The sequence below is a fragment of the Haemaphysalis longicornis genome, unplaced genomic scaffold (assembly GCF_048455015.1).
Source record: "Haemaphysalis longicornis isolate Haplotype H1 unplaced genomic scaffold, Haemaphysalis longicornis Haplotype H1 scaffold_7, whole genome shotgun sequence".
NCBI classification, from domain to species: Eukaryota; Metazoa; Arthropoda; class Arachnida; order Ixodida; family Ixodidae; genus Haemaphysalis; species Haemaphysalis longicornis.
The window spans coordinates 40880073-40906195 of record NW_027526422.1 but is presented as its reverse complement, the minus strand read 5'-3'; the positions used below and the strand labels follow the sequence as shown (position 1 = coordinate 40906195).

The following is a 26123-nucleotide window of genomic DNA, read 5'->3' as shown; positions in this document are numbered from 1 at the left end:
ACAGGAAACGCGGCCACCAGGGATAAGCTTCTTTAAGGTGCGTCTATAACGAACTTTTGGACGTATTCAATCAACGCCACGCGTTACGTGCCCCCATTGATAACGAGGCGCCTGCGTTAAACAAATTATCTATGCAGCTTAGTGGCGCTGAGGTAAGTGTGTTCCGGCTACCTGACAGGACAGGAGATTATTTTGTTTAGTAGGCGCATTGATTTCTTCCTCGAAAGCGGGCGCAAGTACACATGCATCTGCTCAACAGCATCGTTAAGTGCACACAAGCTGACAAACACGTCTCACATTGGCGACAAACTCGAAGAGGTCTATGCAGTTGACGTCATCAAGTGCACCTTCAAAATAAATTATATAAATTTCGAAAAACCAAGCAAATCATGCTCGCATGTTGCTGCAAATATTCCAAGGAAAACTGCAGGGCGCAGGTCCACCTTGTATAATAAAACAGCGTAAAGACAGACGAAACAGAGTGGAATAAACGAGCAGGGCAAGCGCTGTTTTCTCATCTCATCTTCATGTTTAGCCTCATTGTTTCGTGCCTGTTTTTACGTTTCTTGCATCGCTTAAGGGCCACTGCTTACTGTTTCGTAATGGACACGGATAGCAACTCGCTCAACTCACTGTTTTTTTTTTCGGCTTTCTTTTCGCGTCATATACTGTGTTTCCCAATGTCGTGATATGTTACGCTGACGGATTTACGATTTCCGTATAATACAGAAGCTTCAAGAAGTTTTAACTGAACGCCTTCGCAAGAAGACGCACCGATCCACCTAACCCCTTTATCCTTCTTTTTCAGAGCACAAACGTGCTGGCACCCAGCGCCGCAAGCAGCTGGCGATGTACCGGCGGTGATGACAAATTTTCTGGCGTGGCTCTCGACAACAGCCTCGGCCATGGGAAGAGGAGGTCTCGTCTTCACCCTCCTGTGGCACATTGTCGGTACGTGGACAAGCGTCGACACGAGTGAGAGGCTGATACGTCAGTAGACACCACGCAAACTACGGAGAAGCGAGTTTACCAACATAGCTCGTTACTGTCTCTGTGGCACAAGCTGTTTCTACGGCAAAGCTCTTCAGAATATTTAGTGATTTCTTTGTCGAGCGAGGCAGAAAGCGCACTGCGGGAAAGCCAACTTTCCTGCTAAGTTTCTATAGCTCTCAATTTATTGCGAATATTTTGGGAAAAAAAATTTAGTGCAACTGGTCGCTGAGACGTCCTTGAGCCGGGTATAATTTACTTGCCCTAATTAGTGCGTGGTGGGGTTGTAAACATGTTGGAATTCCCGCCTGCAGTCAATACATGGACTTCTACGGGAAGCGTACAGTTACAAAACAAAAATAATAATAATAATAATAAAAAAAAAACGGGCCATCTGCACTTGCGTGAAACCTGGGGAGGGGCGAAGCACGCAGTGTATAAGTGTATCCAAAGATTGCAAGTCGCTCTCTTGCCGCATGGCCCGCAGTGATTGGGTGATGGAGAAGTGTCGATAGGAGGAGATATCACTACCTTGCTGCGGTGGTGGCTCCCTCTCTTGCGGTGAACCGGATTTAGGCAATTAAATGACAAACTGGCTATAAGTTGTCTTCGTGTCACACGCCACAGCATGCGAAGAAGCATGCTTTACAGGAGAAAACCTGGTGTTTGAAACCAATTTTGACTTGGAATTTTACATATTCCATGTAATTAATGCAACTTAATCCTGATTATTCCTTTATTTTAGATTAGTTTAAATCATGGTAGTTTATTTTGAACCGCTTTTACCCACTATACACTTGTTTTTTGACCATCGTTTGACAACTTGATTTACCGGGATGACAGGAGACGACGACAGGAAACGTCGACAGCCCTAACCCCTCAGGTGCTTCGCCTCTAAAATGGATGCCATCGCGCCCTGCAAAAGTGGTTGTCCAGCGCAGTTGTTGTAAACCCCTACGCAGGCTGATGGGGGATTGCAGGAAATGTTCCTCACTGTCTCGGAGGGCTTGTCGCTTGCACTCTGCTTCCCCGGCGGTAAATGCTGGGTCCTGACGCATGCGCCCGGCGTTTTGCGCGAGAACAGCTGGGTCCTCCCTAGCCAGACGCATGCGCGGGTCCTCGAATGATATTAACCCCCCGTCCATTTTGAGAGCAGCTGCAAACATAATCGCTACCAGAACACATCGTGGAGGGGAGTACCATTGTTCCTTCGCACCTTATCACCTATCATGTGGTTTTGATGCTTGTCACTGCAAAGTAGTATAACTCACACCACAGTTTTCATTAAGGTGATACAGATGCACCCCGCGCCGCTCCTGGACTCCTCCTTGCCACCGCCGACAACTCTTTTATAATCACAACGATTATTCCCCTCGCCACCACTGATTCCTCTTTCCCAAGTGGCGCAGTCGGCTGACAGCGGCTGTAGCGCCGTTATCGGATTATTGCGGAGAATCAACACCAGCGCGATTGGGTGTAAAGACGTCCGAAAGCCGCCACCACCGCCGCCGCCGAGAATGTAGCCGCGGCCGTTGCCTCTTCAAATTCCCCCTCGCCCACTAGCTGCGCGCCCCTTGCCAGCTGAAAGCAACTTGCCCCGTTGGAACGCCGGCTTGCACACATTTTTCTGCTTTAGCTTGAAAAGCATTCCGAGCAACATTGTCGCGTCGGTTGCCCTCGTTGACCAGCTGGTCATATTCCTTCTGGCGGAAGAATAATAATAGATCGTAATCTGGTCGCATATTAAGTCTTTCTCTCTTCCTTCGCCAGTGTAATTCCCGCCTAATTAAGCGCCTATCCCCCGTTGCCGGTTTAGGCGTGCACGTATTGGGGGTGAAGGGAGGAGGCATGCACGCACATCAGGGCTTAATGCCGCTATCTATGACCTCCCCGTTGTTGTGGTGGGAGATATCAACGTGGCAGTCATGGCTCAATGCGCCAAGTCAGCTGTCCTCCGCAATCGAGCGGTTTGGGTCTGGTTTCGTGTGTTGCACCGACAATGAGATGCCTACGAATGGGAAACGAAAGGGACGCCCACGTGTGTGTCCACTAGTATGGAGGTTGAAGCCCTCGAGTGTTAACTCGCTATGGGACGGACGCATGCCGCTCGCTTGGAGGAAGAAGAGCGGAAAATTAAGAAGCGTGAGCCCGAACACAAGCGTGAATGGGTGCGAAAACCACGGAAAGTCTCTGCCACCGCGTGTTGCCGCCTTAAGTGCCAGCTGGTCGTGTAGCTGCGAATCCCTCCTGGATGAACAGCGACTGGCCCGCTTGGAAAGCCGACGTGGGCCAATGTCACTCGTTCAGCTTAAAGGGCTTTCAGGGCGACATGTTCGACAGTGTCTTTCACTTCTAAGCACCCGCTCATGACCGGTTGCCGGTTTATGCGTGCGCGGGTTCGGAGAGGAGGGTGGTAGGGAAGCGGGCGGGCATGTGTAGATATAGGTCTCATACCCTTACTAATGACCTGTGCGTTGTGTTGGCGTGAGGTTCAATGTGGCCGTCAAACATTCCAATGCGACCGGTCCGGTGTCATCTGGGGTACAGTGGATTGAGTTGGCGTGCTAAAGAAACGGTAAGATGCCTACGACGCGGGAGGGAAAGAGGTAGCTCTACGTTTGTCCGCTAGGATAAAGCTCGGGTCTGTTCCAAGTTTCATTCAGGTAATTGGCTAGGAAGTATTATCAGTTGTAAATTACAAACTGCTCTGCAGGTCATCCTTCTTCACAGAGTGGAAGGGCACTAAATGTTTTGTGTTTTTTTTATTAATACTGAGCTCTATGCTGCACGCCTGATTAGCCTGACGCATGCGCTCGGCGCCTTGGGCGAGAACTGGTCGGTCCTGGCTGGGTTTTTGTTTACGACACGAAATTTTCCGACCCACGAGAGGCTAACAGCTTCGCTGTAAAAACGGCGACACGAAACACGGCTTTTCACTGCTCACACGACTACATAACCGTGGAGAGTTTTATATCAGGCGCAGTTTTATCACAAAATACATGAAACCACCGCTCCTAAAGCATTCCTGTCGCATAACAAGAAGTTGCGGCAAAGGCACCGTCAAACGGGCAGCTTCATGTTAGTCTGCTAAACGACGACTGCACTCCTCCCTGTTGCATTAAGCTAATCAATCCAAAGTTACTGAAAATAATTCTATAGAGCCAATAGGTGCCGTCGGCAATGACGTATGAGGCGCAGACTTGGCGCCTAATTACACACCATGAAGGAAAAAATAGGACGGGCCAACGAGCAATGGAAAGGAGGATAATAGGAGAACTGCATAGAGATAGAAAGCGAGCGCCTTCGATCAGAGAATTGGTGGAAGGCATCATAGATCAAATGAAGGAGCAGAAGGCAACCGGTGGACGGTCAAGGTGACGGAGTGGCTGCCGAGAGACAGGACTAGAAGTAGGCGAAGAACACTAATTCGACGGAGGGATGAGATCATTAAGTTCGGAGACAGAGAATGGGCTAGGGCAGCGCAAGACAGGAACGGACAGAGGGACATGGCAGAGTCCCTCGTCCTGCGGTAAAAACGAACATGCTGCTGCTTATGATGATAATTATGATAATTTGACAACGACGACGGCCGCGATGAAGAACATGAGGACGACGATGACGATGAAGAAGAAGAAGAAGAAAAAGAAGAAGAAGAAGAAGAAGAAGAAGAAGAAGACAATGAAGAGGAGGAGGAGGAGGAGGAGGAGGAGGAGGAGGAGGAGGAGGAGGAAAGGCCTGAACAGGAACAATGGTCGTCACTCTTTAACACGCAAGTAATGGCTGATGAGCTACTTCTGCTTCCTAGTTTACGTTGCGGAAAACCCGGGTACAACCTCCATTCAGCTCACGAGGAGCCCGTACTGCCCGTGAGATATTCAATATCTGAAGGCAAAGTCCCGTCCGCGCAGAAGAAACTTGCTATGGGTCCAGCGAGTCCCTTAAAAAAATTACGCACGCAATTTTTGCACGTGTTCTACGCCCGTGGTGGTTCGTTCAATGAACTATGGTACTCGCCTGACGCATTTTCCCTGTCAGTGTGTCGTCCTCACCTTGATTCTCGCCAGCTTTTTCCTTGCAGCTGTGCGAGGTATGGTGCGCGAGAGGTGGCACTACTACGTGCCCGAATGCCACGTTCCTGGACCCCAGCCGATTAGTGAGTATACCATACTCTGTATGGAAGCTGCATGCACACGTCTGCCTTTTCGTTTCCAGTAATTTTGTGGCAGCAGCATGCGACTTTTTTGTTCGCGTTTATAGCACGTGTTTTCGAAGTTTGATGCAATTTTAACGCAAAATGCATTTTTGGGGAATACAAGTATGGAAATTTGCGCATGTTAACCGTAGTTACAGTTTAACGCTAAATTATTTCTAGAACGGTAATAGCGAGTGCGATTTTACCATTCACTTTGAGCATGTGACGAGTGTTGGGAACCTCGGTGCATCCTGCGCTATAGAAGTCTGCGCTACAATGGCCTTCTAGTTGGTCTTACATTTCTTTACATCCCCATATGTTCGACAACGAACAAGAACGCGGACCTTCTTACTGCACGACAGATGCCACGCTTCTTGTGTAAACAACTCTATACAGAACAAAGTCAAACGATGTTGAACAAAACAATGCATCGACACTAATTCCCTTTTTGAGAGCATAGAACGTGCAATATACATTTAAACGAAACTACATTGAAAAATCACCAAAACATTACTTTTATTTTTTTCGCGGATATTAAATGTCGCGAAGACAAGGTGTGTTGCATTAGTGGCTTAACATAAAACCATCCGCTGAAGATGCAGTAGAGGCGTTCCGGAAACGACCACAAATCCACACTTAAGTAATAGCGGTCACATGTACGAATCGAGCCATTATAGTGCTAGTAATTGAGAAACATCTTTGCGACCCGCCGCGGTGGCTCAGTGGCTTGAACGTTGTTGTGCTGATCCCCAAGGATACAAGTTCAATCCAGGTTATGGTAACAGTTTTTTCTCAGTTCAGGCGAAAAACGGGAACGCCGGTGCGTTGAGAATACGGCGCACGTAATAGGTTGTTCAACTTAGCCCGTAGTCCCCTAATACCGCGCACGTGACTGGCCAAGTGTACCTTCGACGTGCAAAACGCCTGAAATTTGACATTTCGGTAAGCGTGTGTGCCTACATATACCTGAGATAGCAGGGAAGCCAACCACGCCTTGTAAAAGCAGTATTAGTAATAAGAAAAAGGTTGTCGTTATTGTGATGTTATTTTCGTCTAACATAGAACTCGTTTTTGGTCTAGTTGGTGATGTGACCCGCGCGGTGGCTCAGTGGCTAAAACGTTGTGCTGCTAAGCCCAAGGACATGGGCTGGATCCCAGCCGCAGTGTCTCCTTTTCAGATGGAAGCGAAAAGCTGAAGCGCCCGTGTGCCGAGATTTTGGCGCACGTTCAAGATCCCCAAGTGGTCGAGAGTATCGGGATTCCTCTACTACACCGTGCCTCTTATCCCAGGTGTAGCTTCGGCGCGTTAAACCCCCAAATCTGGATCTAGTCGGTGGTGCGATCCTGTGATGGGAAAAGCAGCAACAAGCTCATGCCCAGGGTCTCTTTGTTCGTTCTTTCATACGCTGACTCTTTCGATTCCCACGGTCTTATTGTCAACGCGGTACATGATGCTCAGAACAGTTACTGCGGCTGGGGACTTAGAAAGAGTCACAGAACCACCAAATAAGCTACTCTTCGTCTAACAGGCACTGCACTGCTACGGTAAACAATACAACCGTAATTACTCAAAACACTCATAAAGCAAGGCATAGAGTTTTATTGAACATGAGGCTGACGAACCAGTATTGTGACATCGCCTATACGCACACATTCTGAAGCTAGCTTTACCGAGCCACTAAACAGTCAGATATTGGAACTTTATGTGGTGAATCTACTCTTGGTCTAGGATGCGCGACATAGTGGAGAGATATCCTCAGTAACTTACACCCCTTGCGGACCTTTAAGGGGCTCTCAAATACCTACACACTGGTGTGCCCGTTTTCCACCTCTCCCAGAAAAACAACCACCACGGCCGGGGTCGAACCCGCGTCCTTAGGCTCAGCAGCAATACGCACATAGGGACTGGGTCACCGCAGCGGGTTAACATGCGTGCCCGCATATATAAGCGACGATGCTCCGCCGGCGTCCTTCAGCGCGCCGTTTCCCCTCGGTGTCCTTCGCAGTTCCCCGCGAGTGGGGCCAGGAGTGGGGCAGCTGCAACGGCGCCAAGCAGTCGCCTGTGCTCCTCCTGCCCCACAAGTCGATTGGCATCACGGTGCCACCGCTACACTTCACCCACTTCACCACGCCGCTCGCCAACCCGGTCATCTACAACACGGGGAGGACTCGTAAGCGCCGTCGTCAGCGTGGTTGACGTATAGTTTGCGCCTGCGATGTGGGCGCCCACGTACGTGTTTTAGAACAAAAATTAGTCTTACTACCCATTGTTAAGTTGGATGTTAAGTGGAGTTAAGCGGAGTTGTTAAGCGGAGTTTTATTGGTTGACCTAAACAACACCGCTCAAACGGCGCGGTCGCATTGGGGAAGCGTTCAGTGGAATTGAGAGTGGGCTTCACTGTGAAGCGTTTGATGCGGAGAAGCCAGCTCACAAAGATGAAGCTTTCATCAATTTCCTCAACTTCTAAACACAAATGCATTTCTGAGAAGACATTTTTAATGCGTAGCATTCTTTGCCGAGTACCCCTACATCCAGGACCATGTAACGCCCTTCATTTCCGTAAAAGTGCAGGTATCGCGGAAGTTCCACCTGTAATCGTTATAATAACGCAAATGGAGATACCTGGTCGGACGAAATTTTGAATAACTAAAAAATAGGAAAATATTAAAACATTGCGGAAAATGGCAAAACGTATAACGCATGGAATTTCCACAATATTGCAGATTTCGCGACAGTTTCAGCTGTAATCGTTGTAATAGCGTAAATGGAGACAATTGGTTTAACAAAATTCTGAAAAAGTAAAGAAATAAGAAAATATAAAATATTTACGGAAAATCGCGAACCGTGTATCGCCCAGCCTTTCCACAATAATGCAGATTTTGCTTAAGCTCCACTTCTAATCGTTGAAATAGCGTAAATGGAGATGATTGGTCGGACAGGAGTTAGGTAAACCAAAAAATTGGCTGGAAAAAACTCACACTCAAGACAAGCGGCATAAGAATACTACGCATTAGTAGATACTTCTCTGAATTTCTGCAGAATTTTTGCGGGGCCGTATACACCATATTGTATCAAAATAGGAAGCGCCGGAGACGAACAAGTGGCTGAAGGGAGAGGGTGTGCCGAAGTGAGGAGGAGGGTACGGGCATGCTTTTCTCGTCCTACGGACGAAAAAAAAAAATAACTGGGTGAGTTAGCCCACAACCTCTCCGCTGTAAAAACAATTACGGAAAATTTCACGCAGTTTTTATGTGTATACCGGAAGCGTGCTCTCTGAGCGCATCTGGTTCGATCACTCGAGCACTTACACTTGCGTTGCTCACCACTGGGTAACATAACAATCACCGTGTGTGCCCTTGCTTAAGCAGTAGTCGAATGAAGCGATATACCACCGGCTAATCTATTTATAATCCCTGGCGTTCCCACAGAAATATTGCATAACCCGAATCGACCAATTGACTTCTCGTACCTCTCCATCCAACAACCTATCCTGTACCATGTTTTGCAAGAGCCTTTTTTCATCCTTTCGTGCATCTTTTTCCGTTTTCTCCATTTTTTATCTCTTCCGGCAATATTCTCTTCGCAAGGATGGGATCTGTGCCCTCCCCAGAGGCAAATATTTCCCGCACTCTAAGTCAATCCCGCGGTTCAGCTTCGCCACAATGCACTTGATTGACCAATGCATGCGGCCAACAATGAAATGAATACGTCGTATAAAACCCTTATGAATACGTCGAACATACGATTTGAGTCAAATATCTAGTCTGCATTGTTGCATCATGCGATTCAAGCAATACGTTCTACATAACGCAATGCCATAGGGCAGATCGCATTTTTGAACCAAACGGTATTCGCGTTGCTGTCATTCGCAGAATTTGCTTCGTTGACGGCACGGGTTGGTCACTCGAGCGCATTGCAGTGAAGCCCACTTACTATTAAAACAAGTTGGCCAATAAACGTTGGCTACCTCTTTCCGGCTCCCCACTATCCACCAACATCAGTCTCTTCACCTGCCGCCCTCCTGGTCTCCGCGTGTCGCCTCCCCTCTCACCTTCCAGCCAACCAGCTGCCAGTCGTCCTCCTCCTGCTTTCTTGCTAACGTACTCTCCAGGGATCCATTTTTTTATCTTCCCAAAAACTCGGGCTTAATCCTTTGTGACCCCAAAATTTTAGACAGATATCCCCATAACGTTTCGCGTTAGAAATTAGAAACAGGGTATGATTGCCTCATGTGCAGGCCGAACGTCAGTTACGGTACAAAAAAAAAAAACGTTGAGCGTCCAAGGTGGCTCAGAGAAGGACGCACCAACAACTGGCGCCAGCAGCTATGCTTGATTTTATTTTTTCATTGTTTGTTCCTTGTCGTTAGCACTGTTTTCGTATTGACCAGCAGCCTACTCAAGCCTGTGCTTTAAGAGCAATGAGCCCAAACAACGAGTTCTATTGGGAAAACGAAAAAAAAAGGAAGGTCACTGCAATTTCACTCTGGGACGGTGGATAATCAGTGGAGCTGTTTGCGGGTTATTGGTTGGCCAAAAACTCCCCCTCCAACCGCGTTGTCGCGCTGAGGAAGCCTTCAGCGGGATTGTTAGTAGGCTTCACTGTGAAATACTTTATGTGGAAAAGCCAGCTTTAAAAAACCAACCTTGCATCGACTTTTTTTTTTTTTTTTGTTAAAGCCAGCTTCACTTGCAAACGCAAGTACATCGCTACAAAAAGTATTGTCAGGAACAATATCAGCCATCTTATTTAAAAATATGAAGCACCGGAGCTAAACACGGGTGTAAAGGAATGGGTGTGCCGAAGTGAGGAGAACAGGCGCGGCTTTTCTCATTCAACAGAAGCAAGACACCACAACGGGAAGTTAGCCTATGACAACTCTGCTGTAAAAAAAAAACGATTATGTACGAAGGCCGCAACCATCCAAAAACTTCGGCACATTCTTTCCTTCGAAGCTACTGAAAGGTTTATCCCGTTAGGGCTACTTTAGTTACCAGAGGAGAGCTGTCTTGTTGAGCTTCCAGAGGTATTACAAACCAGTCCAGAGTACGTTATAGTTCGTAGATCGGTTAATAAGCCAAGTGTGAGTCGAAGTATGTGCGTATTTTAAGCGTACCTTACGTACGCTGGTTATTTCGTGTACGCAGTACGCATCCGGTCATCGATGCCGAAGCCGATCGTCACAGGTGGAATCCTGACGGAGGAATACGTCTTTGACCACGCCGAGTTTCACTGGGGCCGCGACGACCACAGTGGAAGCGAGCACATCATCGACGCACTCAGCTACGCCGTCGAGGTATGCCTGCCCAGAAAAGGGTGCGGCTACCGAATGGTTCCGTCTCAGTGCTGCCGGCGTACATCAGGCCGTCAGGCGAGAAGGCGATGCGTGTACTTAATTACAAAACTAGTTCAGGCAACATAAAGGCATGCAGCGATGAGCTCAGAACAAAAAAAAAAGCTCGAGTAAGCCTTGAGGAATTTGATTTTACAGTGTTAACAAAAAAAATTTCTTGCTTTTTTATGTCTACGAAAACAAGGGTGTCATGAATAATTATGACGATTACATTCCTTAGGCCTCATTTGCCAAATAATTTTTAACATTGCGTTCCGGAGACGTTTTCAGAGTCCTCATGAGTATGATTACCAATCCACGTGACGCAGGTACAGCTAACGTTTCGACTGCGAATGCCGTCCGCACGGGTGAACTGCAAGCAGCTGTGCCCGCCTGCTTACGTCGCTCTGTCGACTCAGTTCAAGGTATACGCGCATACCCAATTATTCGACACTCTTTTTGACCAGAGGTGCGCTATAGTACGACATCAGACAGCCGCTGGGCCCAAACCTCTTAAAATACGGCTGAAGCTGATGTCGGCGATCTATGACTTCACTGTTTTTGAAATGGCGCGGGCGGTAACTTTACGGAAATTAATAGTTACGAAGATCGAAGCAGTTGAAATGAAGCTTACGGAAAGCATGAAGTACGTTCTGTTTGTTTTGTTCCCAGTGGAACAAGGGTACACTGCACCCTGCTCCACTTTCACCAAGATCGTCGTCTGTTCTTTTCGAGCTGTTCGTCTCAAGCGGATTTCTTTTGCATTGAGACTACGGAAAGCCAAACAGTCTTTGTTACGTGGTTAGGCATATGCGACAACCCGGCTTAATCGAGTACGTCTGAGCGGGTGTTGGCTACACAATTTCTTCAAAGCGACCCTGCAACACTTTTTTCAATTTTTTAAAGATCTTAAACGTTTGCAGAACGTAGGCACCCAAGACACCCAGTCCTTAGATTATGGCGTCGAAAAGTACCTTAGACAAAAATGACTGCTCTATGCCCTTCAGATAACACGTAAACTCCCTCAAAAGATTTTTCTCGCTTTTCCGGTCTTAAAGTTCTTCGACGGCTCGAATTACGTCACTAAGGCCACGTAGCGGCTGTTGGCCGGTTTTCCTTCAGTTGCAGGAATGAACGCTTTTCGATAGCAACTTAAAAAAAGGACACACAAACAAAGCAGAAATGGAAGGCGTATCTGGCGCGACGAGCAAATCACGCAGTAGTAGTAGTAGTAGTAACTTTATTTTGCCCAAAAGTTGTGGTGATTGCACCACTGAGCCGCTCTTTGCTGGCGATAACTATAGCTTTCGCAGTGGTTCCAGACGCGAAGGAAAGAGTGAAAGCGGTTATCGGAAGTGTTGCAGGGTCCCTTGAATCATGGAATCTTACATCGCAGTTGCCTTCGTGACTTTATAAAGAAATGCTGCAGAAACAAGTTCACAAGAACACTATTAACCAGACCATAGACGTAAACGTTAAAACGAAGAGCTACAGCTCATCCCTGTGGCATACCGGAATTTTACTTTCCATCATTTTAATTCATCCTTACCTACACTGACACACTGTGCTCGGTTACCTACTTCGGCACATGTACTTGATTACTTAAATGTGGTTAATGAAAGGTTCTCACAGCAACAATAACAACAGTACCAATAAAATGTCATTGATACCTCCAGCAGAGGGTAGAACCGTTCACTGGCGGGGCTGCGTGTGCGTAGATGCGCCGAAACCGTTTGTGCGCATGCGCGGATGCACCGACAAAATCGAGTGCCCTACCGGGACAAGTTCTATCCTGCTATTACTCGCGATGATATGCGTATATGCCCGCCGCTGCCGAAGATGCCTCAGATGATAACAAGTCCTAAGCTAGACTGCTGGTGATTCCCGCGCTACGCAGACGGTACGGAAACGGAACCCGCTTCTCCGTACGCTCATCTCGTCGCTGAGCTCCGTGACGTTCGCGTTTGAGCGGACCGACCTGCCGCTGCCGCTGCGACTGGTGGCATTCCTGCCGAACGACACGGACAACTACTACATGTACGAAGGCTCCAGGACCGTGCCTCCCTGCACCGAGAACGTGCTCTGGATCGTCTTCCGCCAGCCAAACTTCATCGGCAGAGAGCAGGTGAGACGACCTGTGCTTTCTTCTGGAAACAGTGCGGAACAGTTCGGGTATCAGCTCGGAATCGATAAGATTTATTTGGAGCCAATCTGTCATTCGTTTTAATGCGAAGTTTGATACTTGTGTGAAGGCGGAAATTTTGAGATACTTTCACACAGGAAGAGTGTACGTAACTCGTGTCTGGGCAATTCAGTGAAGAGTGAGAATTGTTAGGTAGAGGGAAGTCATGCTTACAAGAATGACTCCGTCAGGGCTGATATATTTGTAGTAATGAATGTGAGGGCAACAAAGCAATTAATAAAACAAATACCTAGACATAACTCTAATGCTATTACAATCGTGAGGAGGCTACCTACTTAAAGAGGCCACCTACTTAAATGGTCTTAAATGTTCATCAGGTGATATGTGTTTTAAGCACCGTACTTTACTAACCCTTTCAGATGGTGGAGGAAGCCACCGCATTTCGTACTAAGGTTCGCAGGTAATAAAGCGCGATGGTGACAGTTCTTTTAGGGGAGAAGCCCCTTAGGGACTCGGGCTGTCGGCGTTTCATGCCGTCGGATTCTCATGTGGTCGCGGTACTAAAACACCGGGACACTAGCTTTCCAACGACTGGCGCTACAACGTGACACGTACTAAATGTGTATAATAGATAAAACGGTTGAAAGTAAACTAACATGATTTGAAGATTTGTGTAACGCTCCTTGTCCGCTTCAGCAATTGTTAAGCACAAGCAGAAGCTGTTTGTAGACGGGCTATAATTAGTGTAACACTCCAATTCCCCCCGGCTCTTGACGATAGGCCTGATCAGGGGTGGTCGGTCGAAGCAAGAAAAGGCATACTTACCTGGTGCGGGGCCTCGTTGATCACCGAAAAACGAGCCTCAAGCATTACACTGGGCTCGCATTGAACCCTGCCACAACCCAGCACTGGGGCACATGGGGCTTGCAAATTGCTTAAATCCGGTTCTATGCAAAAGAGGGCGCCCCCGCCTCGGCAAGCGCGCGACCCCTCCTCTCACCGGCGCTTCTCCGGCGCCCAATCAGCGCGCCGTGCACCAAGAGAGAGACTTACGATCTTTGAATACACTGATACATTGCATGTTTGGCCCCTCCCCACGTTTCCCGTGAGTGGAGGAGTAGGAAAACTTTTATTCATATCAAATAAGAGTGCTGTGAGTGGAGTCCTCAGTCCCGGACCCCAGAAGAGCTTGCTGCCGCCTTTGCCCTCTCGACGAGCCGATGCTGACGATCAGGATCAGAGCTGGCCAGCTCTCGGTCCCACTGCTCTGAAGCTGGATTTCCTATTGTGTCAATATTCTGATTATGTTGACAACCCCACACCATGTGATATAAGGTTGAGAGCTCTCCATAGTGAGGGCAAGTGGATGTATACATTGTAGTGAATATAGCGCGAATCCTAGTAGGGTGCGGAAAAGTATTGGTCTGTAGCTGCCTAAGTGAGGTTTCTTGCTCTTTTGTGAGGGATTTATGGTCTGGCGGGTATATCTGTCGGGAAAGCCTATAATGTTGAGGGATATCTCTGTACGTGACAAACGGCTGGTTAGCCCTCTGCTGATCTTGTGGAGCCGGCTGACTGATTCTCGGGAGATGGCCCGGATTTTTTTTTAACATGCGTCCAGAGTATAGCACTTGGACGCATTCTATTTCCGCGCCATTGAAATAAATCTGAAAACCTGTGCATTGTGGACAGTCAGTTTTCTCCGTTAAATTCGCTCCGTTAAATTCATTGAGCTTTCGAAACTCCGCCTACGCCAGCCGGATGACCAAATGCTCGATCGCAAACGTTTTTTCTGCGGCTTTTCGGGGGAAAATCTAAATATTTAGGGGGTTAAGCTTACGTGCAAAATCTACACATGCACGTGCTATGAGGCGCGCGGTAGTGATTAACCTCGGCCACCTGGGGATCTTTAACGAGTGCAGACATGTCGAAACATGGGTGTTTTCGTTTGTCGCCTCCATACAAAACACGGCCACCCCAGTCGGTACCGACTCATCGGTACGCCGAGCGAAATACTACGGCGTACGTTGCCCCTTTGATAACCGCTAATCACAAGCCCAGATAGCTGTCAGTCCACGCTCCTCAACGAGCGACAAATCTGCTCTCGTTCGTCTCTATGACGAGCGCAGGTGAAGCAGTTGCGGCGGCTGTACGCGTTCCCCGAGATGATCCCGTGCAACCGACACCTGGTGGCCAACCTGAGGCCCCTGCAGGAGATCGGGCGCACTCGCATGCTGTACAGGACGTTCAGGTGAGCCCGACGCAGGACCTGTTCGCCGCCCATTTCAGGCGCATTTATGTGCCAGCCACTTTTCCTGCATCCTTAGAATCCTAACCATCCTCGAGAAAAACGACGATCACCGAATGGGACGATTGCCCTTCCTCGCCTATCGCGAAGTTTCGCTCTCTGCCTCACTCTCGACGGCATACACAGCTCTCTAGTGCTATCGCGTTTAGATCTATCCACTTTTAATTATTCTCCCAATTCCTTGAGTCGAGGATGGATTTAAAAGGAGGATGAAGTTAAAAGCAATATTTGCGAGTCGGTGGGGTCGCCGATGTGTAGGCACGTCTGTTCAACAGCCATGACGGGGTTTATAGAAGGTTTTTATCAGGGGTTGAAAGAGCGTAGTAACGCCTAACTACGAGCTAGTCAATGTCTTCGCTGTAGCCTCAATGCACTCGTGCTTTTTAACATTTGTGATGGCAGTATTCATGGCGTATCCTGCATTTAGTTGGCGACAGAAATACGGCTGCCAGGTCGGTCAGCACAACTGTCTTGTCGCTGCTGATCCGAAGAAGGCCATTGCGTGCGAGGGCGGAAGGGGGGGGGGGGGGGTGATGAGGCGAATAAGGAATGGGTGCACTGAGGGAAAGGGTCGGGAAATGTAGATTATACCCAAGGCTCATGCTAGAGTTAAGCAGACAAACGGGTTGGCAGGCATAGCGGAGAGAAGGCTATACGCCTTGGGGAGACATGGTTTTAAAAAACGTAGCAGCCAAAGTTGTGGGAGTCTGCCGGGAACACTGTGAACTGTGCACTCATGGCACGTGGTTTCTGTGATCCTAAAGTATGAGCTAATACGCAGAGGTTAACGAAAATTTTTGGTCAGTTATCTGTGAGCTCGAAATCTTTCTAGTACTAAGTCGAGAATACTCTAAACATAACTATCATTACCGCCAACAAAATTCCAGAAGAGCAGCGCATTCGAAGGAGGATGCATTTTGTATATCAGCTACCAAAACCAATGCCTCGAAAGTGAAAGTTCCACGCCATCTACGGAATAAATTAGAATCTATGCAACGTATTTGCCGTCCAAGAAAATAAGTGAAGCGTCCCAAATCCAGCCCGGTGGTGCACGTAGAAAAAGCTGGCAGACAACCGCAGCCAGCGAGTTTGAACGCCCGCTCCGTTTTTTCGAGGTTCAGCTTAGAGATCTGTCGGGGGTGGTCGCCGGAAGGCGAAATTTCCTTCTCAGATAGGCACGAGCCCGGCATTTTCCGTACATATGCAGGGCCATCTACTAGTTCGCTTGGTACAGTCCTATTCTCTTGAGCAATTGCTAAAAAGCGCCGCCGTTGGGTCTCGGTAGCCTAGAAGTGGATCAGTAGGTTTTGATGCGAAAGGCCGGGGTTTGGGCCCCAGCGATTTTAAAACATTTTGCCAAGACCCATGATATTTGTTTTTTACTGTAAGATGGACTATCCGCTAGAGGTCCAAGCTGATCACATGCATCTCGCCTGGGCTTCCACCTTTCGGCTTGTTTTTGGCTGAAAAACAGCTGCTTCAGCTCAGAAACAACTGTTTCGTACTTTTAACGTCACTTTCGACGTATCGTCACGCTTCAAGACGTCCCCAAGAATAACAACTTGCCGAAATCGTATCTTCAAAGCCCGACTGTCAGATGGTCACAGCTAGGCCTAACACCGCCTAGCATGGCCACCGTTGCTGCACTGGTACAGCCGGCATGCGCCGACTCTCCGCTCAAATCATTTCAAGCACATCAAATGCATGCTCCGAGCATCTCGATGGCAGAAACAATGGACTTCGATCCACTCAGTGGCCGAGCAATCCCTCGCAACAATCTATGGCAGCAGATACTCCGAGAACGGCACTTCTTCTAGCAACGAGCAATGATACCTGCCCACCCCATAAAAGCAAGTAAGCAACCAACCACCGTTCGCACTCCGCCCTCCCCCAGGCTCCCCTATACCGACTACAAAATCATATTCCGACCGCGTTCGGGTCTGCGTGTTGCAGCCTGGCAGGATCGCCAGATTATGCAAAGCATACTACAAGCTAGCCGAATCCCCGAACGCATTTTTCACGCCCGAGTTACAACGCAACCGCAAGTGCAGCAGAACCTCATCGTCGTCAGCACGCCTGACGAAGCTTGCGTTCAATCTGTGCGACAAATCAACACTCTACAGCTTGGAACTGCAACCTATGAAGCAATGGCATACCTAAACCCCTACCGGGCCTTGTTTAAGGAGTTATCCATGGCATAGACCAAGGCACCATGCAAGAACAACTGCACAACATGATAGCCACCACAGGACCGAGAATCATAGACGCTCGCATGCTAAGAGGCTCTACTTCTGCAGTGAACACCTTTGAAGGCCCGCACGTCCCACTTTACATTAAAGCTTACGGCCTCCTTACGCGCTGCAGACCATACCGACAGACAGTCCAGTGTGTGCTCACTGTGTGGTGAACTGGGCCACCGGTGAAACGTGTGTCCAAACCCGAACACATCTACCTCTGCTCAGTGCCACGCGAAAGACCCGGCACCGGATCACGACTGCACACCAGTGTGCCAACTTTGCGGACTTAATCACCTTACATCTAGCAGGGAGTGGCGAAAGCAATTGCGCTGACCCCCTCCACCTCTTCGAGTGCGGGAGCGGGCCCTCACCGAGCAAGTGCATCGATGTATGTATGTATGTATACTTATTTCACAAAAGAAAGAAAGGAAGGTTCACCAACAGGCGTAAATTGTCTCGCCTAGGGGCGGACACCGGAACGCCTGCTGGTGTAGGGGAGGTGGGATAGGGAGGAAAGAGTACATCGGAATTGGGGGATAGGGTAGAGGGCTAACATAAATATATAACACATGGGCAAGAATAACATATATACAACGTTAGGTGACAGAAAACAAAAACAAAAAAAAACCGAAACACTAAACATATAAATAAATATAAAAATACGGGACACGACGGAGTAGCAAAAAGGACACCTGCACACATACACTCCTGGTGCCATCAGCAACGGTCACCGCCTCCGCAAGCACCACGACCACGCCCTGCCCAACTTAGGTGAGCTGGTCAGCTATGGCCGCTACCCCACACACTGCTCTAGAACAGTTCTCACCCCGACCACTCACGCTGAAATACCCCCCCCCCCCCCCTACACACACCTATAAATGATACCGATGCACCGCACTTGAACAAGAAAACTCGCAATTGCTCGCTCAACTCGCTGACAATACAAAACACCTCGGCACCCTCAAACAAGATTTGGAACAACTTCGCGCCCAAATGCAACGGCAATCCTCCTCCTGTTCAGAAAGCACAACCTCATCTACGTCGTACACCACACCCCCTGCTAACAACTCCGCGCCTTCAGCAGAAATGCGACAACAATGTAGTTCCCTCTCTGAAACAGCATCCTCCGCACCATCCACCTCACTTCGCGCTGGCAACGCCCCCACTTCAACTATAGACGACCTCAAGCAGTTCATATTTGATATGGTCTTCCAACCCCCATCTGAAATCCAGGTTATCAACAAACGCCTTTGTGCAATTGAAGCAACCAAAAAGAAGCACAACAAAACCCAAACACCGCTCAATACCTTCAAGCTCGACGGTGAAGCTCGCCCCCGTCTAAATGATGGTGACTCCCCGTTCCCCTCCGCCTAATGCACCTACAACATCGTCACCCTCCATACTAATTTGGCAATTGAATTGTCGATTCTTCTGTACTAAAAAGTCATCACTTCTTCCACTCACCCAGCAACATTTTCCTGGTGTCATCGCCTTACAAGAAACCGACACAGACAAAGTAACTCTCCGAGATTAGGCAACATACACCACGAAATCTACAGCACGAACAGCCCTCCTCGTACAATCCAAACAAACAGCACAGTTCCATTCCCTCTCTACAACCAATGACTACACCTTTCTCGAAATACTCCCTCGAAAAAAGACTTTACCTAGTGTCTATATCCTCAACATATTGTCACGAAGCCAAAGACGACGCAGTTCTCTTGAAGAAAAAAACAAGTTTATTGGCGCGAACTTGTGCTCCCGTAACAACTCAAAAAATGCACAGGTGGTGAAGCAGCAGTCAACAAAGTGACGTGCGCAGGCGAGTGTCGGCGAATCGAATACCGCGGCGTCTGCTCGGCAAGCTTTTATCTTCCGGCGCGAGTATTTCTCGAAATGTCGATTTACATCCAGAACATTGTAGATCAAAGAAGATTATTCTAGGGTAGTGATTTTAGGGCGTAACGCTCTCCTTATCACAATGAGATAACCCGCATGGCATAAAAGTAAATAATTGAACACGCGCTCCACTTGGGACACAGATAACACCGCCGGGCGCGGCCGGGCAGTAAAAACAAAACATAAACAAACAAACCCAGTGCATGGTTCGTGGCACGTTACAGCCCTCCCACCACCCCTTCGCTCAAATTGACCAATTATTTAAGCAAGCAAGACAGTGCACCAAAGAACACAAGTTAGTAATCTTAGGCGACTTCAATGCTCAGCATACAGCATGGAGATATTTTCACAACAACCGCAAAGGCAACAAACTATACGAAGCCATCCAACAAAATTATCTTCATCTCTGCAACGTTCCACACCCCTACCCTCATCGGAAATAGCGTATCCCGTGATATCTCGCCCCACCTAACCATGACCTACAACATCCAGAACGCCATTTGGACGGGCTTGGAAGAAACGCCGAGGAGTGATCACTGCATAATATAGCTACAAATTCTTTACAAGAGAAATACTCATCAACGCATTGGAACAGCCCGCCTGACCAATTCAAGCAATTCAGAGAACACTCCCCCACGGATCCAATCCACAATCTGGAAGATTGGACCGCCACACTGCTTACAGGCTTACAGAAATGGGCAACCACGCCAAAGAATTCCCACTCACACAGGACAACCCTGTCGTAGACAACCACCTTCGCCACCTGTGAGATGCCCGTAGCGGACTGCTCAAACGCTGGAAAATACAGAAAACGAATCGAAAACTCCGAATCCTCATATCCCAGATCACGCTAGAAGCAGGAGCATACGCTCACCAACTAAGCCGGGAAAACTGGACTCAGTTTTGCCACAGACTTCAATTAACACGAGGAATCAGCCGCACCTGGCGTTTACTTCGGTCTCTTATGAGTACGAAAGAATCGATAGCGTCTACAGCACACGAACTACGACGGCTCATCCACAACTATCCAGGGACTGAACAAGACCTGCTAAAAGAACTAAAATGGTCCCTTGAAGCGCCGCTGTCACAGCCTCCCATGATACTTCCACCATATACCGGCCGCTCCAATGAGGAACTCGATGCACTTTTCACCATAACTGATATGCACCCTTCACCATAACTGACCATAACACAACCTCACCAGAAACACTACCCCCAGCAAGGACAAAATTCCCAATAAACTCCTCCGTAATCTGGATCCCGTAACCCTCGACAATCTACTAAACTCCATCAACATACAGGGAGTCGCAGTCACCTTGCCTTCACAATGGAAGCACGCAGACATAACACTGATCATAAACCCCGGAAAGCCTCTTAACCCCAAGAACCTCCGACCTATTTTCCTCACATCTTGCCCAAGAAAACTCTTCGAACATATGGTCCACAATCGCCTCTCACCCCACATCGAAGACAATTACTTTCCTCACACAATGTTCGGTCTTCGGCCGCGCTTCTCCGCTCAAGATATATTACTCCAGCTGAAAGAAGATATACTGAGCAAGTTGTCAAATTAGCGCAAACATTTCATTCTTGCATAGGACATCAAAAGTGCTTTCGACAACGTAACACATCAGGCCATCCTGCGAGGACTCAGCTCAATCAATTGTGGACAACGTCTATGCAACTATGTCACCGCATTCATCACCAACCGTACCGCCACAGAGGGCATTGGGCACCTCCGCTCGGACACTTTCACAACCATACCGCAAGGCTGTGTTATTTCACCACTACTCTTCAATATCGCAATGAAGGACCTCCCACCACTTCTGGAAGCGATCCCCAGCATGGAATGTATGCAGATGATCTTACACTATGGACCCTTACAGGATCTATCGGTGCCCAAGTATAGGCCCTCCAAGCTGTAATACATGTGACACAACAATACCTCCAAGCACGCGGTCTTGAATGCGCTCCCGAAAAATCGGCCCTCTCAACACTCAGCAAAAGAACAATCAAGAAAAACGCGCAAGATATATCCGACCCGGAAACGAGATCAACAACCAGCCAGTCCCCAACGTCCCCTACCTCCGTATATTGGGACTAACCATTCCAAAGGATGGCTCAGGTTCCCAAACGATCCTCCCCCTACAGCGGACCCTCGCACAGCTTATGCACCTCATACATCGCGTCTCCCGTCGTCGCTTCGGCCTCAAAGAAACCGACACGCTTCGCCTCATACAAGCCATCTTCATCAGCCGGATAGCGTATGGTGCTCGATACCTAACCCTCAAACCAGCCGAGCTCCATAAATTTAACTCAGCGATTCGCCAAGCATACAACACAGCCCTGGGTCTCCCAAGACCGCAACTACGAAACTCCTGCAGCTTGGCGTCCACAACACATGGGAAGAAATCGAAGAGGGACACCACACCTTTCAAATTAAATGGCTTAAACTAACTCCAATGGATAGAACACCGCTCTTGAAACTACAATCCTCTATACCGTCCAACCACGACCAGAAAATTCGCATCTTCCTGGCCACACGACAAAACATTCGCGTTGCTTCGATCCCATGAAACATGCACCTCGCCTACAACAAATCACACTGAGCACCAAGATCCCGCAACATTCATAACCAATACCACCATGTCCCATACACCTGATATACGGACGCATCACCATACCCCCACAAATCTGCACAAGCCGCCACCGTGGTCAATGGCAAAGAAACTGAGCTCACTGCAGTGACTGTTTTCCCAACTCCATCGAAACAGCTGAAGAGGTTGCCATCGCCCTTGCCGCCACATCAGGCGAAGAATTTTTAAGTATTATTACTGACTGCCAAGCCGCTTGCAGGAACAACGTAAAGGTACGCATATCGCAACCCACCTTGAAAATTCTACCACAAGCGAAACCACTCCCAGAACTGCAAATAATTTGTACTTCAGGTTACGAATCCCTCGGGGGTAATGAGGCGGCACACGCCGCTGCCCGCACTCATTCACACCGGGCCGTTTCCCACGAGGGCCACGAACCCCTATCTGAAGCAACAGTTAAGCCCACCCCACTGCAAATATACGCCGAAATACTCGCCCACTACAGGAACGAGCGTCGCAAATACCCATTCCCCCACCCGAACTTCTCTCGTGATGAAGCTACTACCTTCCGGCGACTACAGATTAACTCCTACCCAGATAACACCCTGCTACATGCCGTGTATCCCACCCTATACTTTGCCACATGCAAATACGTCCCCCAACCAGGAACCCTGTACCACATGGTATAGGAGTGCCAGCATTCCCCTACCCTCACCCCTAACCCCAACCCTACCTATGAGCAGTGGGTGGAGCTGCTGACCTGCTCCGACCTCTCACACCAGCGACGATTGGTGGAGAGGGCACGAATGGCCAGCATAGTCCAAGGCATCCCGGACTTACGTTCCGCATCGCACCGGTAGTGAAAGGCTTGTCCCAATCTCGGAACGGAATATCGCTACCGCAAATACCTGTTGCCGCGCCACGATGGCAGACATACGAGTTTCGCCCGCGTACGACGATCGAGCAGAGCGGTCTGCCTCCGCCATGAGCGGCGGTTACAATGTTATTTGTTAATCGCGTTTACGTTTCCGGCAATAAAGCCACTCTTTGTAACCGAAGGGCACGAGTCCGTTCACCCATCGTGAATCTTCTGACATCGCTACGCGGCTAGTTCGGCTTGGTAGTTCCTGCTCTACTGCGTAGCTTGTAGGACGTCTCCCTAGATTCCAAACGCTAGCTTGCACATAAGATCGCCTTGTCCCTTCCAAGCGATGTTTTTACGTTCTAAAATCATGTTCCAACAAGCCCGATATTTTATTGCCCTAAACGATGATATCGTTCACGAAATCCAGGAAGAAAAGTGCGGGGCGATCTAAGTGAGCAGCTGGTTTACAGTACATACTTTGCGGGCCCAGTGCTGTGCGCACGATATTTTAAGTCAGCAACCAATCCCGAATAGTGTTGAGGCACACACGCACACGATCCACTCCATTGCTATGGTTACCAGCTACCTGCCAAAGAAATGCACGGAGTGCTTCTTCGAGCCGACGATATGCGGAAAGTTTGAGCATACGGCCTAAATTTGCCACAGGATTGAAGTGTCCCACGGCTTGCGGTGCTAAGAGTCGTAAACACGCAGTACGTAGGGACCACGTTCTTTTCTTTTAATGGAAGCGACGTGATTATAACTGAAAACAACGAATCCCCACAGTGGCATGATAGCCAATCGTGTGCCGCGGAAGCGCGTTTTACGTCACCAAGCCATTGCTGTGACTTCACGCTTGAGTGATACGGTCACCACCTATTTCAAGAGCAATTACTGCCATGGGCTGAAGCACGAAGGACTTAGTTTTTTTAGGCTTGTAATGCAGGATCTTTCGCTTCTATTGTTACCGTTATCATTGTCAACAGGAAAAAAATTGAAGTGTACTGCTCCTCCTGCTGGGAACATTTAGGAGAGGCCTTTGCCCTGCGCTGGACACAAACATGATGATGATGATTATGACGATGGTGATGATCATGATGATCCGCCACCTCTCCTACCGCTGGTCAGGAGCGGTCAACACGGCATCGCCTCTTAGAGGAAGGATTGTGGTTCATCATCTCAAGAGGAGATGAGGAATGGCATTAGAGAGGTGCGACGGCGCCACCATTATTTTCTCATTCAATTGCCCTTTTCTAGTGCTGACCCCGACGACAGTCTCTGCTGGTATCGTGTGACTCTCTCCCTAGACCAGCTTTCTCCGCAGCGTAAATACCGGTTCCTAGCATTCACAAATTCATAAAAATAAAAAAGACCTAGGCCATTAAAAGTACGTCTTCCCAGCAATGCATTTCTGTTTAGATGCGAAGCCGGCTATAAGGGGATCGGTGTAAACCAAGGAGGTTGTAAGAACTTCTGGAGTGGAGACGGCTCTCGAGAACTGACGCCGACGGCCGCCATCTTGCCTTGGGCAAAAAACTCACTCCGTCGCAGCAGCCGCACCGCATCGGTCGCGTTCTGCCGGCTCCCTGCTGAAAGTCTTGCGGTGTTACACGCTCGCATGAGTGCATTTATGGCTTAGTTTGTCATGAATATTTTTCGGACGCTACAAAGCTGTAGAAATCAGCAATGCTGTGCTCGTTCGTCGCATTCGGCTGCGCTAGTCGCGCGAAGAAGACACCGGGGATAACCTTGGGCTTAATTCGTTTTTTGTCTAACGAGGACTACAGCGTTATAAGTGTACACTTTCCCACTATTTGTGCAGTATGGTGCCGATCCACCTACCTGTTTACGCACTTGTTCACGCAGATATGCAAATGTTTTCACTCGTAGTTGCGGTGGTCAATAGTCGCACGACTGCGCGAGATCACGTGTTTGTTTAACACTATTAAACAAACATGTTACATACTATTAAACAATGGCAGTAATGCGGAAGCAGAAATTGCAGCAAACATGATGTGTCCCGCAATTTCTGCTTGCGCACTAATTTATATGCAGAGTGTTTGCTCAGATATATACAGGGGGATCAAAATTAAGTCAACAGGTGTTTTTTTTTTAAATAACGCGCGTAGATTTACGGGAAGACCACTTCTACAGGGAAGTTGTGCGCCCTGGGGGACATAGAATTAAGTGCTAACTATTGATGTCGGTGGCTTAATTAACTAACATTGTTTAATAATGTTTTGGTGGCTGCAGTAAGCAGGCACGTTTGTTTTGCAAAGTTAGACGCTATCGTGTTTCTGCGCAGTTTCATTCGGCAGAATTCTTCTACCGCATCCGAACTGCGAAGTTTAATTGCCCTTCGCATGATTACGCATGCTAGACCACGATGAAGTTTTATACAACCTCCTTGGTGTAAACTACCGCATTGTGCGTTGCATGTAAAGTGGCTATCTGCGGAAATAGTATGATCACAGAAAACGGCTTAACTCTCGTGTACTCGAATGTACCCCGAAATACATTATAAGAAAATTTTCAGCTAAAAAGACTATACAATTACGCCGAGTTTCATTTACTTTTCATAATTGGTTCATAGCGAAGATGTTAAGTGAAGTTGAAGTTATTGAAGCTGTCAATACATGGCTATGTACGGAGGCTGCGGCTTGAAAAATCGGGTGTAACTGTTGTGTTACACAAACTATCCGGAAACAAATTAGGTCGCAGCTAGTAGCTAAGATGACTCTAACGTTACGCACAAGAAAGAAGCCGAAACTAGACGGAATCTTCGTAACGACAACCCACAACTCCGCTGTGTCAGCAGATCTCACACTGGGTGGAACTGTGTTTACTTTTCTTTAGTTTTTATTTGTACGTGGGTCCACGTAAATTAATAGGGCTCGTTTGTGGGTATGAGGGCCGCCATAAAAGCAATTGCATCCGCTAAAATCGCCGTTTCTTGTTTGTTTCTTTCTCTTTCCAGTTCTGCGCCGCCAAGGTTACGACTGAGCATCAGCCTCACCATGTCGTTCGTCCTGATGTCGTGCGGGCACATAGTGCGCACCTTAAAATCCAGTTCCTAAATGAAGCACACAAGTGGCGTTCCGTCGCAACGCGTCAGACGAATTCTTCGTGGCACATTTGGTTATATATAAGCAATACCTCTTCCAACCGAGCTCTGTTCAGCCAGCGACAGTTTTCAGGACTCCACGTGTTCCAGTAGACGCGGTGTAGTGAACCTGCGCATATGTGACACCACTGATGTGCTCTTGATAAAGCAACCCGGCTGCTTTTTTCATACTGTGATATAGGTTGTCACCCATGGTATGCATATATGCTATGATATAGTACACTCGTATATAATCCTATATGACCGATCATGATCGTATATGATACGGCAGCGCGTTTTATTATAATTATTCTTTACTTTTCTTAAACCAAATAGTACTAGCATACTTACAATCAAAACGGACGAAGTTTCACGTAATTCCTGACGGGTTTATTTCTTCTACACAACCCGTTTACAGCATACTGCGCAAAAGACGTTGACTATTTATAATCGAAA

At 48.2% G+C, this 26123-nt stretch overlaps 1 protein-coding gene across 1 annotated transcript; it reads left to right on the top strand.

Annotated features, from left to right (window-relative positions):
* The first annotated feature begins 814 nt into the window (after positions 1 to 814).
* LOC144147407 (carbonic anhydrase 2-like) lies at positions 815 to 25708 on the top strand. The gene is made up of 8 exons (XM_077679535.1): positions 815 to 951; positions 5069 to 5143; positions 7189 to 7353; positions 10331 to 10479; positions 10845 to 10940; positions 12413 to 12640; positions 14788 to 14909; positions 25542 to 25708. Exons 1-8 carry the CDS (start codon positions 864 to 866, stop codon positions 25639 to 25641), a joined length of 1023 nt encoding a protein of 340 aa, XP_077535661.1. The 5' UTR covers positions 815 to 863; the 3' UTR covers positions 25642 to 25708.
* The last annotated feature ends 415 nt before the right edge of the window (positions 25709 to 26123 follow it).

What these genes read in the sequence shown, in the direction of transcription:
- LOC144147407 (XM_077679535.1), top strand. Translation starts at nt 864, where the DNA reads ATGACAAATTTTCTGGCGTGGCTCTCGACAACAGCCTCGGCCATGGGA. An exon ending in CCTCCTGTGGCACATTGTCG is followed by an intron (nt 952 to 5,068) that starts GTACGTGGACAA and finishes TTTTCCTTGCAG; the next exon opens with CTGTGCGAGGTATGGTGCGC. An exon ending in CACTCAGCTACGCCGTCGAG is followed by an intron (nt 10,480 to 10,844) that starts GTATGCCTGCCC and finishes CACGTGACGCAG; the next exon opens with GTACAGCTAACGTTTCGACT.